Raw genomic sequence first — 19,398 nt, 5'->3', positions numbered from 1 at the left:
CCCTAAACCTAACCTGAAAGGAAAGCCACAGGTTAGTTGTAACCTGCCACGCATGTCGGGAGCCACGGGCTAGTTTTAAGCCACCACAGGTTAGTTTTAACCTGCCTGTGCGTGCCGGGAGCCACGGGAGAGTTTTCACTCAGGCCACGGGTTAGTTGTAACTAAGGCATTCACTTCTAGTCATTTTTACTAGTTGACTAGTTGCATAGTTTACTAGTCGACTAGTCGACTAGTTGTTTAACTACCTATTATGTAAAAAAAAAAAAAAAAAAAAAAAAATGTTTTTTGATTTTTGGAAATAAATATTTGTACATTTAAAAACTGTGTACATTGGTGACTATAACTATAATCTACCTGATCTTGAGGCCTACAAAATCGGGAAAAAATAAATAAATAATTTTCTTTTCTTATCAACTAGTCAACTAGTACCAGCAAGGTCGACTAGTGGATTTACTAGTCGACTAGTAAACTAGTCGACTAGTTGCTTAATGCCCTAGTTGTAACCGGCCGCGCATGTTGGGAGAGACGGTGTTGTCGGACTGTCAGTATGTCTAACAAAACGTACATGTATGCACCACTGCTTGGCCAGCATTCACAAACGGGGTAGAAGCCCAACACAAGCCGGCTATCCAAAGACTAAAAGGAGAACTAGTCGCACTCCCAACACAGCAGACCAGGAGGCAACTGCTTGGCTCAAAGGACTTCACATTCACTAAACAAAGAAACGTTGCATGGAAAAATGCGGCCGGTCGGTGGTGTGGAGAACATGTTTTATCACTCACCTCGGTCGGGCTCGGGCAGCGAGACGGAGCCGTCGTTCCTCTCCTCTTCTTCCGCGGCCTTCTCAGAGTTTCCGCCGAGTTTCAGGTCGGGCTGAACCTGGGCCTTCTCTTCACCCCGGGGGTCTACCCTGACCCTGGGCGGCGGCGGTCGGACGGCGCTGGCGGTGGTCGTCCTGGCGCTTGTGGTGGGTTTGGTGGTGGTGGTTGTATCCGGGTTTGCGGTAGTGGTGGGTTTGGTGGTAGTGGTGGGTTTGGTGGTAGTGGTGGGCCTGGTGGTTGTGGTGGGCTTGGTGGTTGTGGTGGGCCTGGTGGTTGAGGTGGGCCTGGTGGTTGAGGTGGGCCTGGTGGTTGTGGTGGGCTTGGTGGTTGCGACAGGTTTGGTGGTTGAGGTGGGCCAGGTGGGTCTTGCGGTAGTGGTTGGTTTTGTGGTGGGTTTGGTGGTGGTGGATGTAATCTGTAGTCTGGTTGTGCTGGCAGGTTTGACGGTGCTGCTGGCGGCTTTGGTGGTGCTGGTCGGTGCGCCGTTGGTGGTGGCGGCGACGGGGGGCATCGGCTCTGTCCGCCCGGGGCTTTGCTCCGGCAGCACTGTGTCGGTTTCCCGATGGTCGCCCACAGGGTCTATGGCGTAAGGCACGACCCTGCTGCTTCCGGCTGCTTCCCGATGGTCACCCACAGGGTCTACCACGTAGGGGACATCCCTGATGCCTCCGGCTGCCTCCCAGTGGTCCGTCACAGGGTCTATGACGTAGGGAACATCCCTGATGCCTCCGGCTGCTTCCCGATGGTCGCCCACAGGGTCTATTTCGTAGGGCACGACCCTCCTGCCTCCGGCCGCTTCCCGATGGTCACCCACAGGGTCTACCACGTAGGGAACATCCCTGATGCCTCCAGCTGCTTCCCGATGGTCACCCACAGGGTCTACCACGTAGGGAACATCCCTGATGCCTCCGGCCACTTCCCGGCGGTCCGTCACAGGGTCGATAACGTAAGGCACGTCCCTCCTGCCTCCGGCCGCTTCCCGGCGGTCCGTTACAGGGTCGATAACGTAAGGCACGTCCCTCCTGCCTCCGGCCGCTTCCCGGCGGTCCGTCACAGGGTCGATAACGTAAGGCACGTCCCTGCCTCCGGCCCCTGCTTGGCCGTGGTTCAGCATGACCACTCTTTCTTCTTCTTCTTCCTCTTCTTCCCCGACCATGTCTTCCTCCTCCTCGCTGGTATACTGTACATCCAGCTCCTCGTCCGTCGTCGTCCCGTGGGAATACAGCGGACCACCACCGGCCTGCGGTCGGCGGGTCAGCACCGGGTAGAGCGGAGGAGGAGGAGGTATCGCCCGGTCGGCGGCGCCGCCACCCCCTCCTCTCGCCGCCGGGTGCACGCTGGAGTAGATGTTGCTCTCTGCTGCGCCGCCGGCGCTCAGCGGTGTGTGTGTGTTGGGGCGTGTCATGACGCGGTCTGAATACGCCTTCCGTTCGGGCGTTTTACTGGCAGCCTGGTGGGGTCTTTGGGGAGGAGGAGGAGGCGCTGCCGCCGTCTCTGAAGCGACTCTGTGCGGCGGGTGTTTCTGAGCCGCCGCCGACGTGCCGCCGCCGCCACCGCCGCCGCGGTGTATGACGGGGAAACCCGTGCCGTGGTGGACCCCGCCGCCGCCTGTCTGACTAACCGTCGTCTGGGGTCTGATTTCGCTCTCCGCCGGCGTTCGCAGAGGGTGTAGAGGGCGAGCGAGGCTCTCCGATGCCCTTGCGTTGTTGTGCGGTAGGCGGCCCTGCGTGCAAAAGATGGCCGGGTCAATTAAAATTAACATTTTAAAATGTCACAATTAACCCATTTTGACCTGAGATCAGATTCTAAAAATGTCATCCTGACAGTTTTCTGAAAAAGCTATGTTTCTATGTCAGTCGTTCTTCGATTTTTCAAAAATAGCAGACCTACAAGCTCGTAGCGTGCCACTCGGTGGCACGCTATGAGCTTGTAGATCTGCTATTTTTAAATAGCTAAAGCATAACATAATGCTAACACCAAAAGGGGTTCCCGCCCAAAATGGTTTAATGAATCGCAGAGGGCTCAGTCTACTCTCAGACACAAAACATAATTATCTGCTTGTGTGCCATAATAAATGTAGAGCTGAAAAATGCTTTGTAATACAATTGAAGAGCTTTGTGGGCAGAGGTCCTCTAGTAGAACAGTAGATGTTTAAACATTAAACTTGAATTGACTTCCAAAGACATAATACTTTTGATTTATGTCTGTATTATTTTACTGTATTACATAACATGGCTACTGTAAGTCATTGAAAAGGGAGGGAATCATAGCTTCAAATTGACATATTGGTTGTTCAGTTTGATCCATCAGTTTTGGAGATGTGGCTTATAGAGTAATGTCTTGCAGAAAACAGCTTGAAAGGTTCACTTCTGTGGACTCACCTAGCTACATGTTTAAGCATCTATTTCATTATTTCAGCACTGACATTTATTTCAGACATGCTCTAGTATGTGAAGAGTCTGCCTGTGCTATTAACACTTTGACTTCTAAACACGAGTTGCTCGAGTTAATTAATTCCAAGTCCATAATGGTCCCATGCATCCCCGGCCCCTGTGTTACCTGCGCGTGTCTCTGCCCAGCTATGGTGGTACCGGCGCTGTTGTTCTGACGCATGATGGAACTGCCCCCGGCCGCGGTACTCTGGTGGTCCGGTGGCATCGCGGGGGCCGTCCCCTCGTCCGCTCCGCCCATGGCCACGCCCACGTGCTCATGAACGCCTTGTCGCTCTCGCAATTCCAGCTTGGCTCCTCCTCCTCCTCCTCCTCCTCCTCTGCCCAAACCCTGGAACGAAGCAGTCCTGTCCTGGAATGGACCGGTCCTGTCCTGGAACGGACCGGTCCTGTCCTGGAATGGACTGGTCATGTCCATTCCCGCGGAGCCGTGACGACTGGCGAAGACAACCCTGTTGGCATTGGCAGAAAGTAACCTAAGTACATTGTATTTCTTTAGGTGTATTTACTATTTTACATTACTTGAGTATTTCCAATTTCCAATACTTCTACCCCACTACATCTCAGAGGTAAATGTTAATGTTGTGCTTTTTTGTTCCACTATGGTTATTTGAAAACTGTAGTTACTAGTTACTTGATTAGATTACATTGGCTATTTTCAAAAGGCTTAAATGGGACATGAGTACATTGTGATGCCAATACTTGATAGTACATTTTGAATAACAGACTTCTACATATTTCTACCTTGTGGTGTTAATATTTGTATTACTCGAGTAAAACATTTGAGTAACTCTTCCACCATCCATCCATCCATATGAGGCCCATAAGCCCTTTATTATGTTTTTGCTGTCGATTAACACGATACTAACGATTACGGTGCTGTCCCGAGACTCTTACCTGTTGTCGGCGGAGGGCGACTGGCTGGGGTAGAAGAAGGGCGGTTCGGGGTGGTGGTGGTGGTACAGATCCGGATGCTCCGTGATCGGACCGTAATCGTAGTCGTCCTCCTCCATGTCCTCTCCGCTATCCATGGCGGACACCGGCTTGAAGAGCGGCAGGTTGCCGCCGTTCGGAACCGGAACCGGAACCGGAACGGGAGCCGGCGCCGGCAGCGCGGGCGCCGGTCGGAGTGGTTTGGAGAAGGTCCCGGGGGGGACGGCCGGCGCGTGGCCTCCTCCTCCTCCTCCTCGGTCGAAGGCGTACGGGGGGCCGACGGGCGCCGCGTTCCCCTCCCCCTCCGTAGCGGTGGAGGTGGGCTTGGTGTGGACGACGGCGGGGGGGTTGTGGTGCTGCTGCTGCTGCGCAGCCGGGTCAGTCGGGTCGCAGTCGGGCACCGGGTAGCACATGAGCTCGCCGCCCTCGGTGGGACAGTGGCACACCCGACACGGGTCCATGGTGAACGAGTGGCCCGCCTCGTACTTCTCCCCGCCGTGCGCGCAGCCGATGCGCTCGCACTGCGCGCAGCCGTCCGCCGGCTCCGACACCTGGGACGGAACACGTTTCATACTGATATTAACCCATTTTGACCTGAGATCAGATTCTAAAAAATGTCTTCTATATCCTGACAGTTTTCTGAAAAAGCTATGTTTCTGTGTCAGTCGTTCTTCGATTTTTCAAAAATAGCAGACCTACACTCGCCACTCGGTGGCGCGCTACGAGCTTGTTGTAGATCTGCTATTTTTCAATAGCTAAAGCATAACGTAATGCTAACACCAAAAGGGGCTCCCGCCCAAAATGGGTTAATAATAATAATAATAATGGATTGCATTTTTGTAGCGCTTTTCCAAGTGCTCAGAGCTCTTTACAATGGTCCATTCATTCAACATTCCCCGTGCCTGCCTTCGTAAATTCTTCTGGCCTCGCTCTTGTTTTGTGTTTGAGACTGAGAGGCCGGCCAAGCCTGACATAATGCAAGAAATGGAGAAAAAAAGACTGACGCCGACCTGGATCCAGACTTTGTTGAACAAGCCAAAAAAGTTCACTCAACACATCATACATTGGGAGGTGAAGCGGCGAACAGTCGACGCCAGCGTCCTCACTTCCCACACTGAGCGACTGTGGCTCAAGAGGTAGAGCAGGTCGTCCAACGATCCATGGGTCGGAGGTTCGAATCCCGGCTCCTCCTGTCTACATGTCAAAGTGTCCTTGGGCAAGACACTGAACCCCAAATTGCTCCCGATGTGCTGGTTGGTACCTTGCATGGCTTCCGCCGCCATCGGTGTATGCATGTGTGTGTGAAGGGGTGAATGTAATGCACAATCTATGTAAAGCGCCTTGGATAAAGGCGCTATATAAATGCACCATTTACCATTTTACATTCACACACCAATGGTGGCAAACTCACACCGACCGACTCATTGGAGGCAATGTGGGATTCAGTGTCTTTGCCCAAGGACACTTCGACATGTGGACAGGAGGAGGAGCCGGGATTCGAACCGCCGACCCACGGATCATTGGACGACCTGCTCTAACCTCCTGAGCCACAATATTAACCTTTTCATGTCCAACGCCAATACTGAAAATAGACAATATGTCTCCTGTACAGTATGATGAAGTAGCCGCAAATACCCACCCACTACCTAATAACTACCTAATAACCGCTGGGGGTCTGACACCATTTTGCATATTAACCCATTTTGGACGGGAACCCCTTTTGGTGTTAGCATTATGTTATGCTTTATTTTGAAAAATAGCAGATCTACAAGCTCGTAGCGCGCCACCGAGTGGTGTGCTACGAGCTTGTAGGTCTACTATTTTTGAAAAATCGAAGAACGACTGACATAGAAACATAGCTTTTTCAGAAAACTGTCAGGATGTAGAAGACATTTTTAGAATCTGATCTCAGGTCAAAATGGGTTAAATGCCTCCTCCAAATAATAGCCCCTTTCGGGCTTGGCCCCTCATTAATAATAATAATAATAATAATAATAATAATAATAATAATAATAATAATAATAATAATAATAATAAAGCACCTCGATGCAGTTGGCAGGAACGTCGGGGCAGCTGATGAAGTGACAGCTGATCCTCCCTCCTCCCTCTGGACAGGAGCACTCTGTGCTGCCGTAGTCTACGAAGTACGAGTCCCCCTCCGGAACCTGAAGGGGTTAATTAAAGGTCAAAGGTCACTATGTGCTGCCGTAGTCTACGAAGTACGAGTCCCCCTCCGGAACCTGAAGGGGTTAATTAAAGGTCAAAGGTCACTGTGTGCTGCCGTAGTCTACGAAGTACGAGTCCCCCTCTGGAACCTGAAGGGTTAATAAAGGTCAAAGGTCACTGTGTGCTGCCGTAGTTTACGAAGTACGAGTCCCCCTCCGGAACCTGAAGGGTTAATAAAGGTCAAAGGTCACTGTGTGCTGCCGTAGTCTACGAAGTACGAGTCCCCCTCCGGAACCTGATGAAGGGTTAATAAAAGGTCAAAGGTCACTGTGTGCTGCCGTAGTCTACGAAGTACGAGTCCCCCTCTGGAACCTGATGAAGGGTTAATAAAAGGTCAAAGGTCACTGTGTGCTGCCGTAGTCTACGAAGTACGAGTCCCCCTCTGGAACCTGAAGGGGTTAATACAAGGTCAAAGGTCACTGTGTGCTGCCGTAGTCTACGAAGTACGAGTCCCCCTCCGGAACCTGAAGGGGTTAAAAGGTGTCAGAGCACATTGTTTTCATCCTCATAAAGAACCACCTTCTCTTCAAAATTGGAAAATCACTGATGAAATATTATTTGTAGTACGGAGAGAACAATGGAGGACGGTAATGAAGAAAACCAATTGAATGAACTGTGGAGTTGAACGTTTTTTAATTTACGAGTCACTGAAACACTAATGAAACTAGCGTGTTTGTGTGTGTGTGTGTGTGTGTGTGTGTGTGTGTGTGTGTGTGTGCGTGCGTGCGTGCGTGCGTGCGTGCGTGCGTGCAGGCGGCCGGATGGGTAGGGACAAATGAGTTATTATTTGTCTGTACGGTATCGACCATATGAGACTAGGTGCATTTTCCCCATTGACCGCCCATTAATCCAAACAGAAAAGTCCAATCTGATTGTATTAAAACTACGTCAAACTCACCAACATTGCAGCTGTACGAAAAGCTCAAATTATCCTCTTTCTATCTGCACAGTGTTTGTTTCATAAAAGTCCACTGTAGACAATAGACATGTTATGAGCTACTTTCTGTCAAGACATTCTTTGCAGATGATTATAATTTTTTGTTTGGAAGTCCTTGTTGGACATCACTCAACACAGCCTGTGTACCACCTGTTTTGAATTTGCACATAATGCAGGAGGCAGCAGGATTTTGCTTTACTGAACACGAGTGCTTCCAAACTTCGTTTTTTAACCCATTTTGGGGCGGGTACCCCATTTGGTGTTTGAAGCACTATTGAAAATAGCGCGGCACTCGGTGCCGCGCTATTTTCAATAGTGCTTGTAGGTCTTGTAGGTCAATAGAGCTTGTAGGTCTGCTATCTTTGAAAAATCGTGATAATGTGGTGCAAATCTTTGAATATATATTTTTTCAGAGCGAACATTTTTAACTCAAATCTTTGCTTCTGGGGGGAGGTCCCTAGAACAACATATTTTCAGATGGGGGCCGGCGGCCAAATACATATATTTCTGGGGGTCCTTCACATGGAAATGTTTGAGAATGAAACATAGGGTTTTTCAGGAAACTGTCAGGATGTAGAAGACATTTTTAGAATCTGATCTCAGGTCAAAATGGGTTAAGGCGGATATTCACAAAACGGAACGCGGTGGTTCTTCAAAGGGTAGTGAGAAAACTAGGCAGTCAAATGGGGATTGCAATGTTTTTTTTTTATCCCCGCAGTGAAACTAGCTAATCGATCGGTCTCACCTTGCCGTTCTTGAAGCCGGCGTTGACACAGTCGTAGTACTGGTAGCCCTCACACGTGCATCCCGTCTGGACGCACGAGGCGCAGCACTCTCCGCTCTCCAGAACCTCCTCGATGCATTGGTCCAGCACGGGACAGTCTGCCCCGGAGCAGTCCCTCTGGCACACGCACACCCCCAGGAGGCACAGAAACACAGGCACGCAGAACCTTGTGGCACAGTGGTGGGGAAAATTAGGGTTTTTTTGTTTTACTTAAAGGACCACTTCACCACTTTTCAACCTATCTTCATATAATAGGTCCTCACTAATAATCATGATAAAATGGCACGTTTTTTTTTCTCCCCGGTCTTTGTCTCATAGGAGGGCTGTGGGCAGTTTAGAAACAGTCTTCCAGTGACATCATCATTAGGAAGATTATTTTTTGTACAAAAATGTTTAGATTTTCATTATCGTGAGAATGATGGCTTCCATTTTCGCATAGCAACTTTTCAGGACTAGAAAGCCTGCAGTTTTTATTAGCTTGTATTCCCCATTGATGATGTCACTGGAAGACGGTTTCTGAACTGCCCACAGCCCTCCTATGAGACACAGACTGAGTAGAAAAGAATTGCGCCATTTTTTCAAGATTATTAGTTACCGGTATCTATTATATGAAGATAGGTTGAAAAGTGGTGAAGTGGTCCTTTAAGTAAGAGTATCAATATTGCAATATAGAAATACTTTGTTGCAAGTAAAAGTCCGGAATTCAAAATGTACTTGAGTAAAAGTACAACGGCGTTGGCATCAAAATGCACTTAAAGTATCAAAAGTACAAAGTACTGCCGAATGTCCCACTTTGAGCTTGTAGATCGCCTATTTTCAAATGGCCAAATGGCTGAAGTGTTTAATCTACGTTTTGTAATAATAATCTATAATAATCTATGGCAAGTCATTTACGCAAAGTTAAAATATGGAGATAAGAGGTTTCTTCCCGACAGCAACGATATATGTATATTTTCGAAAGGGTAAAATTATTACATTTTTGTTATGTTTAAGTTGTCATATTGGCCCTGTGCAGATTGTTGTGAAAGCAAAAACAAGCGCACGCACGCACGCACGCACGCACGCACGCACGCATGCACGCACGCCCAATTACATCATTAATCATGACAATTAATCGTCGAGTAAAGTTTCACAACGGTGACACACACACACACACACACACACACACACACACACACACACACACAGCCCCATACCTCAGAAACCACGTCACTTCAGCCCGTAGGAGAGGAGGCATGATGACGCCCGCCCGCGGGGGACGCAGGAAACAAGCAAGTCACGGGAGAAGAGGATCAGACGCCACGCCGCTCCGTTCCGTTCCGCTGGCCGGGTTTTGGGGTTTTGGTTTGTTGTCCTCAAGGGTTTCCCTCCAGTAGTACAGTCTCTGTCGTCATCAATCACCCCCACACACACACACACACACACACACTCACACCCACACACACACACACACTCACTCACACACACACCACAACCTGGAACATGGACAGAGGCGATGTTAAGAGGGGGAAGGGAAGGGGACACACACAGAGAGAGAGAGAGAGAGAGAGAGAGAGAGAGAGAGAGAGAGAGAAACTGAGGCCTACATATCAACGCTGTCGGTCGGGTGGAAACCTTATATGTCCAAAAAAACTGTTCTTCATAGTACTGTACTGTACTGTACTGTAAATGGTAAATGGTGCATTTACAGTATATAGCGCCTTTATCCAAGGCGCTTTACATAGATTGTGTGATGCACATTCACCCATTCACACACACATTCATACACCGATGGCCGCGGAAGCCATGCAAGGTACCAACCAGCACATCGGGAGCAATTTGGGGTTCAGTCAACTTCAGTGTCTTGCCCAAGGACACTTCGACATGTAGACAGGCGGAGCCGGGATTCGAACCGCCGACCCACGGATCATTGGACGACCTGCTCTACCTCCTGAGCCACAGTCGTACTGTACAGTACTGTACCGTACCGTACCGTACCGTACCGTACCGTACCGTACCGTACTGTACTGTACTGTACTCTACTTGCACAGCAACACGTTGTGAACTTGTAGATCTCAGACAAACCTGTACTATTTCCGTGCTCGGACGGACCCAGGGACCTAGCCAGGCAGGCAGGGACACACATTGCTGGACAATGGAGTGGCTGCACCACTCAAAAAAACTGTATGTTTTGGGGGAATTGGTGGTTCCCATATCCGGCTGCTCTACTGGGCCACTCTACCCCTGAGCCACTGCCGCCCCCCCCAGTCACAATGCAGCGTGGCGCGTTGTGAGTAGAGTTCTCAATCTCTGCCCGAACCCGGCCCGACCCGGCCCGACATTTTCGGGTGGGGCCGGGCCCAAAATGCACGATAATTAGTCGGGCCGGCCGAGCCTTTTTTTTTAATAATTTTATTATAACAAAAATAACAATTCTGTTGTTTGTGTAATGTATTTATTTAATATGAAGAGGGCTGAGCTGGTGAATGTTGGCGATTAACTTTTACAGTTTAGGCTATTATACTATATGTGACGGCGGCGATGATCAGCAGCAGGCAGCAGCGCACCAAAGTGACAGAATAGAACGGTGGTTGTTGAACTTGCTACCGCTGGCTGGCCTCTGGTTTGCCAACCAAATGAGCTGCTTACTGCTCAGCATCAACTATATAACTTAAGTCAACTTGCCATATGCTTAAATATTTTATAAGACCATCGATTTATCCGCAATAGCTCGTTTTGGAAACGTCGGGGCTTAACGAGACACTGCTGTCTCGTTGAACCCAGCTGGGTGAATAAGCTAAATTAGGCTACCTAATCAACGGTAAATGCTCCATATAACTATGAAAGCGCCTGCACGTAATATAGTTACATGATGACCAAGCAATGTTACAGTCACACTGTATAGGCTACAGCTATTTGGTTTACAAATCGTATCGCAGCGCGCTGTACAGCTATTTAATTTCCCCATCGTAGCGGCATGTTGATGGTTTGTATGTCTGTTCTTTTGGTTAGGCAACGCACATTACGCGTGGTATGTGGGTTTGAGAGGCAATGATTAATGTAAACTATACAGTAACCTAGTAGATTATAGCCAAGTTGACAATTGTCATAATATTGCCAGTAGCCTATTGGACATAATTAACTGCGTCACTTCAGAGGATCGCTGCTACTTTGATTCAGAAGATGTTTACTCACCCCTGGAAATTGCTGGAAACCATTAGAATGTTGAAAATAGAACATTATCAGCCAATTGACGTGAGTTACATAAATCCTTTATTTCGGCGACTAGACTATAAGTGCGTTCTCTGACACGGTCGTCTCAATAATCCACGGCGCCGCGGCCATATAGTGGCATTTTTCTTTTTCCTTTTTTTTCAGGCCTGACATTATGGTAATTGTTAGGGTCGGGCCGGGCCTCGGGCCGACCCAGTTAGGGTAGGGTAGGGCCGGGCCTTAATTTTCAGGCCCGATGAGAACTCTAGTTGTGAGCGCGTTGATCAGCTATTTCTTGCACCAAACTCTTGTACGACGAAGTAGGGAATTGATTTACAAGAATAAAAAAAATCACACCCGTGCGAAGTGAGGGGCGCTCTTATCATCATACATCGTCATGACGTAACATATCAATTTGCTGGTCCACATATGACGTAGATTCTCCATTCATTGTCAATGGGAATTTAATGTTTGTGATGGACGAAAATAGCCCATTTGCTCAGACACATATGATGTGAATTCTCCATGCATTGTCAATGTTTGTTTAATGTTTGTTAATGTTTGTGTGAGACGAAAATCTACACTAATAGCTGAATATAGGAGGGGACAGTGGCGCGCCTCTCAAAAAAATAAACATTAAAAAGCAGACATACAAGGTTTCCACCATGACAGCATGGAAGTGAGAGGCCTGTCATATCCTCAACACAACACATGGTTGCTGTGTCTCTGCCCACATCTGGTACCACGGTTCAGATGACTCTCTCCTCCTGTGAGTCCTAGTTGTTTCAAACCACCACGGGGAACCATCCAGACATCTAACATCGTCCATCTCATTAACCCGTTCTGGGCGGGAACCCCTTTTGATGTTTTAAAGCATTATGTTATACTTTAGCTATTGAAAAATAGCAGATCTACAAGCTCATAGCGCGGCACCGAGTGCCGCGCTACGAGCTTGTAGGTCTGCGATTTTAGAAAAATCGGGAAAATGTGGCCCAAATCTTTGAATATATATTCTTTCAGAGCGAACGTTTTTAACGCTTCTGAGGGGGTTCCTGGGGGTTCAGATGGGCGTCCGCGGCCAAATACATGTAATTTTGGGTGTCCTTGACATGAAAATGTTTGAGAACGACTGATATAGAAACATACAGTAGGTTTTTCAGAAAACTGTCAGGATTTAGAAGACATGTGTAGAATCGTTCCCAGATCTAAATGGGTTAACATCAAACACGCAAATGCTTCTTTTCTTCCTCCATAAATCCTTTCACGGCTCGTCAGTCCAAAAACATGTGTCCAGATGGAAAGTGTCCAAGACTTTAATTATATTTCTGCCATGTTCCATGACTGTCAGTATAAGATCTAAAACAAATATATAATAATTATGCCACAACGACAATCTTTTACAGTTAACAATCTGCCCTGAGCCGGGGCTCATTAGAAGGGGCTTTGCTTTGCTGAAAATAATTGCGGCAGATTTTTATTTTTTATTTATTTTGGCATGCAGGGCTCGTTGATTATGGAGATGGCATAATCTGGTGGAGCGGCGAGTGGACTAAAGAGTCTCAAAGTGTGCTTTTAGCAAAATGTTTTAACCAAAATGGGTTAAAACATTTTGCTAAAAAAAAACCTGAGATCAGATTCTAAAAATGTCTTCTACATCCTGACAGTCAGTCAGTGGTTCTTCGATTTTTCAAAAATAGCAGACCTACAAGCTCGTAGCGCGCCATTCGGTGGCGCGCTATGAGCTTGTAGATCTGCTATTTTTCAATAGTTAAAGCATAACGTAATGCTAACACCAAAAGGGGTTCCCTCCCAAAATGTTTTGATAAAACATGCACTCTAATAGTCAAAGATACTGGAGTTACACGCGGCACACTCAATACTATCATTTTGTTAATTCCCTTTTCACTTTTAAACTCTTAAAATATCTCTCTCTCTTTACAATGTCGCGGTCCCGCCCCCTGTCAGAACGACAGGGGAACCAGAGGAGAATTCCCCATTAATTTTTCCCATAGACATTTCAAAACGTATTTATTTAAAGACCTGTAAACCTCAGACAAAGCCAACAGCCGAGTTGACAAATCATGAAAAAAAAAAAAAAAGGTGTTGTACACGAGTGCATGTGTTTGGTCCGACGAGTCATTGGTCCGAAACACGACAACCCACCTCAAACCCTAACCTAACCATAACCGCAAGCACGGGAGCAGGCGCTAGTCCGAGGTGCAGACGCATGTCGAACCAATGCTCCGTCGGACCATAGTATAGCGCATGTTGTACACTGCCATTTTTTTCTTCTTTCTAATTATTTGTAAATACGTTTTGAAACAAAAATGGAAAAATGAATGGGGAATTCTCTTCCGGTGCCCTCGCAGGGGGCGGGACTGCCACGCTCTATAAACACGTATAGAATGCAGAGACAGTAGATCACATGGTAAACCAAGAACCTATAGCACCAGTCTAAACAGGTGGGTCTCAAAGTGGGATCTGGAGACTCCAGGGGTCCTTGAGGGGGTTCCAGGGGGTCCCCAGCCAAATAATTCATAGTTAGGAACCAATTAAATGAACCCTTATGGGGCTGTAACTCTGAGAGTGTACACATGGAACCAAGTGGACCCTTACGGGTCCATTTGGTTTGTTTGAGTTATGGTGATCAGTATTTGGCCCTTAGTCTAATGCAGACAAACTCAAAGTGGTCCTTGAGTGGGGTTCCAGGATGTCACCAGGTCCCTCTCTCTCTCCTACCATTATCTCCAAGACACCCCACCCCACATCTTTATCTTCTTTTTGAGTAGTGTAAACCACTCCTACAACTGGCTTTGTTGTGCAGAAAAAATGAGCATGGTTGCTATGTTCACCCTGTTCACCCGGGTGTGATTTTTGAGTGGTGTAACAACTGGCTTTGTTAGTGCAGAAAAAATGAGCATGGTTGCTATGTTCACCCTGTTCACCCGGGTGTGATTTCATTATGTCAGAGCTGATTTCATTACGTCAGAGATGATCAGGCTATATAATACCTTACACCACTCAGTTCACACAGGTGTGATTTTTCAAATGTGCCTCATTTTGGCATAGTAAGTAGCCTTGCCGAGCCATGAGGCCCATAGGGCAGGAGCCTATCTCCTGTTTCTGTAGCGTGAGGCAGCTTGATGTACAAGTACACCCCCTGGACATGATGCTAGTATGTCGCAGGGACTTACCCCCCAATCCAACCCTTGATGCTAAGTGTCCAGCAGGGAGGCATTGGGTCCCATTTTTCTTTGGTATGACCCGGCCGGGGATTGAACCCCATGCCTCCCAGTCTCAGGGCGGACACTCTAACCACAAGGCCAACTGAGCTGGCTCATGTTGGCATACAGTAATAACTCTTTAACCATAAGGTCATACAATAACAATTTATTCTCAACAAATTTCCACTCGACTGGATTTCCCCCCCAGTTTGGCATTTTGTCTTCGATGCAAAATGTCTATGGCGCCACAGATGCTAAAACAATGTCACTGCTGCAGAAACATGCTTTATTTTTCCACCCAACGTGGTACAGTAGTAGGGTACATGATATCAGGAGCCATGAGTGTCAAACAGGTTTTTGATATTCCATCCCCCCCCCCAGTCCAAGGATACTATGCAGTCATTCCAGTGGTGGAAGGACTGCATTACTACTCGTTTGCATCCGGTCTCCCAGAGAAGAAAGAAACGGCTAATGTTAGCATTACCTCACAATGTTTATCTTTCACCAAAAACAGTAATATAGTCTAGTAGCCAGCCCATAGAGCCCCATTGTGAACCCAGACATGTTGAGTACACCAACGCTTTATGTTAGAAATGTTGAGTATACACTGACACCACGCTAGACAGGAACGCCCAAAAACGTCACATCCGGGGTAAATTCTTACCCCGGATGTGACGTTTTTGGGCGTCACTCATTGGCGCTCATTGGGCTAAAACGGCCATAGCCACTTAGCCAAAGGAGTGTTTTTTGTGCAAAACTAATGCTTGGAATGGATTCAGCATCATGAAAACCCCCTAGAATGACATGTCACATGCTACATAAAGCATGATGAAATTTTGACTGTTTTGCCTTATAGGTTGTTAATGGTATGATCACATATGCCAATTATGAAAATTGCTCAACATATGCAAGTTAGCATCCGGAAGTTTCTACATGCTGGGGACCCATACTCAACATTTCTAACATAAAACGTTGGTGTACTCAACATGTCTGGGTTCACATTCTGGCTACTAGACTAATGTCGATCGATGAAAAATAACAAATCACTGCGGACAGCGCCGTATTCTTCAGCAACAACAGCCAAAGAAGATCCTACTTTTAATGGGAGTGTCAATTATCTAATGTAATCCTGGCTGTAATCCAAGCTGCTTCTTTTCACCTGACAGGGGGGAGTTTCCCTGGTTGGATGTAGCGCGTGGAAGGAACGTTATTCCAACCAGTTACTTTCCCCTCCATCAGGCGCCCCGGCTGGCCAGGGGGAGGCAGTTTAGAGACCAGGATTACTGTTTGTTTTTGTGAGGGTACCTACCCTAGGGGACACGGGGAGAACATGCAAACTCCACACAGAAAGGCTCTTTCGCCAACTCCGCCTCGGGTATGGGCACTGATGACGCGGAGGAGAGAGGACACCCCCCAGCGCCCACGGCGTCCCCAGCGGGAACCGAACCCAGGACCTTGTAGCTGTGAGGCGACAGCACTACCGACTGTGCCACCGTGCCCCCCTCACTGCACCCCTTTCTAGTGCTCATAAAGATAAGGCGAGAGTCACTCTGACAGAGGGTCCCAACCTCTGTTCCTCGGAGATCCCCTCATAACAACCCCCGCCCCCCCCCCCCCCCCCCCGCACCCTTCTTACATCTGAGACAAGCCGAGGCCCATTTTTCATGTGCACACCAGTGATGTGAAGAAGTACTCACAAGTTTTACTTAAAGCTGCTATAAGCAATAATATGTCAACATTTTAATTTAAAAAAATATTTTTTTCTTTTTGGTTTTCAGACAGCCAGTAATGGATAGAACGCTTCCAAAAACTTGACCGGGTTTTTTTTCGACCAATGACAAAGCTTCTAGGAACATCTTTGAATGCAGATTGTGGCCCCTAGACTACATTTTTTGGGGGAGCGTTCTACCCATTGCTGGCTGTCTGAATACCAAAAAAAGAAAAAGAAAAGGTCATTAAAAAATTGACATATTATTGCTTAAGCAGCTTTAAGTAAAAGTGTCAGAATCAATAATATACTCTGTTACAAGTAGATGTCTCATATTCAAAATGTAGGCTACCTGAGTAAAAGTACAAAAGTATTGGCATCAAAAGTAAAAGTACTCATTGTGCAGAATGTCCCATTTCACAAGTTCAAAATGTATGAAAAATATTTGTTCTGCTATTTTCAAATGGCCGAAATAGTCTATATATACTAGGGCTGAAGTGGTTAATGTATGTTTTGTAATAATAATCTAAATCTACAAAGTAACTAGTTAACATTTTAAAATAATTGTAGTAGAGCAAAAGTGCAATATTTGCCAATATGTAGTGGAGTAGAAGTAGCCTAAAGGTAGGCTATTGAAACTATCCTACTCCAATAGGGCTATAAAGTAAAAAAAACACAACATGGTCCTTAAGTACAATAGGCCTACTTGAGTATTGAGTAAATTTAGCCTACTTAAGTTACTTCCGACCACTGGTGCGCACGCACGCACACACACACTCGCACGCACACGCGCACGCACGCGCGCAAAGTAGCCTACAGAGCCAAAGGTCAAGTTTAGTTTACGTGGTTAAATGTTTGAAAATTCATGAATCAAATCAATAATTATGAATAGAAAAGATAATGTGTAAACAAAAAAAATCACACCCTTGTGAACTGAGTGGTGTAAGGTCTTATATAGACTGATCAGCTGTGGTCTGACGTAATGTCTGACGTAATGAAATCACACCCGTGTGAACTGGGTGACCATAGCAACCATGCTCATTTCTTTTGGTACGAACAGACACGGGTACACTTTTTTGAGTGGTGTAAACCACTCCTACAACTGGCTTTTGTGTGCAGAAAAAAATGAGCATGGTTGCTATGTTCAAAATAATTTCTGACGTAATTAAATCACACCCGGGTGAACTGGATGACCGTAGCAACCATGGTCATTTTTTCTGCACAAAAAAAGCCAGTTGTGAAATCACATCCGGGTGTGATTTCATTACGTCAGATCAGAGCTGATCAGGCTATATAATACCTTCATTACGTCAGACATTACGTCAGACCACAGCTGATCATGCTATATAAAACCTTACACCACTCAATTCACACGGGTGTGATTTTTTTGGTACGAACAGACAACAGACGAACAGAAAAAAAAGCCAGTTGTTGGAGTGGTTTACACCACTCAAAAACATACATTTATAAAAGTTTAATCTGCAACACACAATGGTGTGATATAGTGGGTGTAGGGGTCCCTGTTCATCTCTGTCTCAGGCAGAGCTCTATAAGGAGTCCTGGGCCTGAACACAATGATGTGATATAGTGGGTGTGGGGGTCCCTGCTTCATCTCTGTCTCAGGCAGCTATAAGGATAGGAGTCCTAGGCCTGAAAAATATTGAAGACCCCTGCAATAAAACTCAAACTGCAACCAAATAAGCTGCAGATATTATATAGGCATAATAGACCCTCTGTAGTCACGGAATTCCACGCGTCACCAATTTCGTTGTAACCCCAGAATGTCACTGATAAATGATACCTACAATACTTGCATTTTTGTTTCCCTACAAAAAACTGTCAGTGTCAGTCAGACTCAGACCACTTTGCAGTTTGTGGTCTTTAAGACGAGTTGTGGTCTTTAAGACGAGTTGTGGTCTTTAAGACGAGTTGCTGGAGCCTTAATTGAACCCGGCAGGAACGACTTTTATAAGCCACACTTGTACACTCCTCTGTTCGCTATGATTAAACTATGTGTTGCTACCAAACCTATTTATTTAGCCCACAACATGTACTTTCTCATCGAAATGTCGAGGTTAAAGTAGCCGCAAAGACTGACTGTAGATATGCTGCCAGTTTTAACTCGAGAAATCTTAAATTGTGCATAATAAGTTCCAGCATCAATAGAATGTGAACTTAACTGGGGTTCACAGCCATTCAAACGGACCGATCCTCACCTCAAGCTGACCGTGATGACCGACGCGCGTTGGTCGTTCAGTTGTTTTCGGCGAGCGACGCTGCGCGTCATTACAAAATCGCCGCATAACGCAAATGACGCTTGTTTTGTGCACAGTGGGGTACCCAGCCTACACCTTCACGTTGTCATGTCCATCAGTTTGTTTGTGTTAGTACTAATAAGAACCCTACATTTTTAACATAACAAAGTTTAGTTCAGTTAAATTGGGCACAGCTGAGCACAGCGCACAAACAAACCGATACAGCAACTATAAAGCCTGCAGGCGACGCGAGGTACAGATACAGCAACAAAAGTGTGCAAAGAAAGACTAGAGTTGATCGATCATTGTGATCAGTGAAAAATCTGCTTGCTACAACAATGTCTGTACAGTTCAACATGTGTTTTTGTTTGTTTGTTTGTTTGTCGTTACCTTCAGTTCAGTTCCTTCCCGCAGTGTTGCTGTGATGTGGCGTTGGAGCGGAGATGATCTCGGCAGTGAGTCAGGTGAAGGTCTCTCTCTTGGTCCCCGCGGAGATCTGTGAACTTTTTGCCCGGCGAGACAGACGCATCTAGACTAGAGGGACCTGCAGCAGCAGCAGCACAGCGGTGTGTGTAGACTAGAGTTCTGTTTTAGGGGGAGGAGGAGGAGGTAACAAAGAGTTCCCCCTCTGCTCTGCTCTGAATCATGCAGGGCTTATCCCATGATGATGGGCTGTCCCATGGTGAGAGACATGCAGGTTTGTTTGGCCTAGCAGCAACATGAAGAGAGTCACTTGTCACTCAACATTGCAGAGCTCTAATTAGGAGGATGGGGTTTTATTTGTATTTTTTACGAACCACTTGAACCACTCAAAGTGGGGTCTGGGGGCCCCCAGGGGCCCTCGAGGAGGGGATTCCCAAGCAAAATC

At 46.9% G+C, this 19,398-nt stretch overlaps 1 protein-coding gene across 1 annotated transcript in view; it reads right to left on the bottom strand.

Moving 5' to 3' along the window:
* Positions 1-19,047, bottom strand: part of LOC306929246 (uncharacterized protein) — a 103,257-nt gene extending 84,210 nt beyond the window's left edge. The window contains exons 1-7 of the mRNA XM_079509688.1: positions 18,921-19,047; positions 9,348-9,626; positions 8,113-8,317; positions 6,247-6,369; positions 4,169-4,755; positions 3,381-3,723; positions 783-2,544 (exon numbers count right to left, since the gene is read on the bottom strand). Of these exons, the coding sequence (XP_079365814.1) occupies positions 783-2,544; positions 3,381-3,723; positions 4,169-4,755; positions 6,247-6,369; positions 8,113-8,317; positions 9,348-9,388 (3,061 nt within the window). The 5' untranslated portion in view covers positions 9,389-9,626; positions 18,921-19,047. The remainder of the gene's footprint in view (positions 1-782; positions 2,545-3,380; positions 3,724-4,168; positions 4,756-6,246; positions 6,370-8,112; positions 8,318-9,347; positions 9,627-18,920) is intronic.
* Between the last annotated feature and the right edge of the window lie 351 nt (positions 19,048-19,398).

Source organism: Electrona antarctica (assembly GCF_951216825.1).
Source record: "Electrona antarctica genome assembly, chromosome: 9".
In the NCBI taxonomy this organism is placed as follows: Eukaryota; Metazoa; Chordata; class Actinopteri; order Myctophiformes; family Myctophidae; genus Electrona; species Electrona antarctica.
This window is presented reverse-complemented; position numbering and strand designations above follow the sequence as displayed.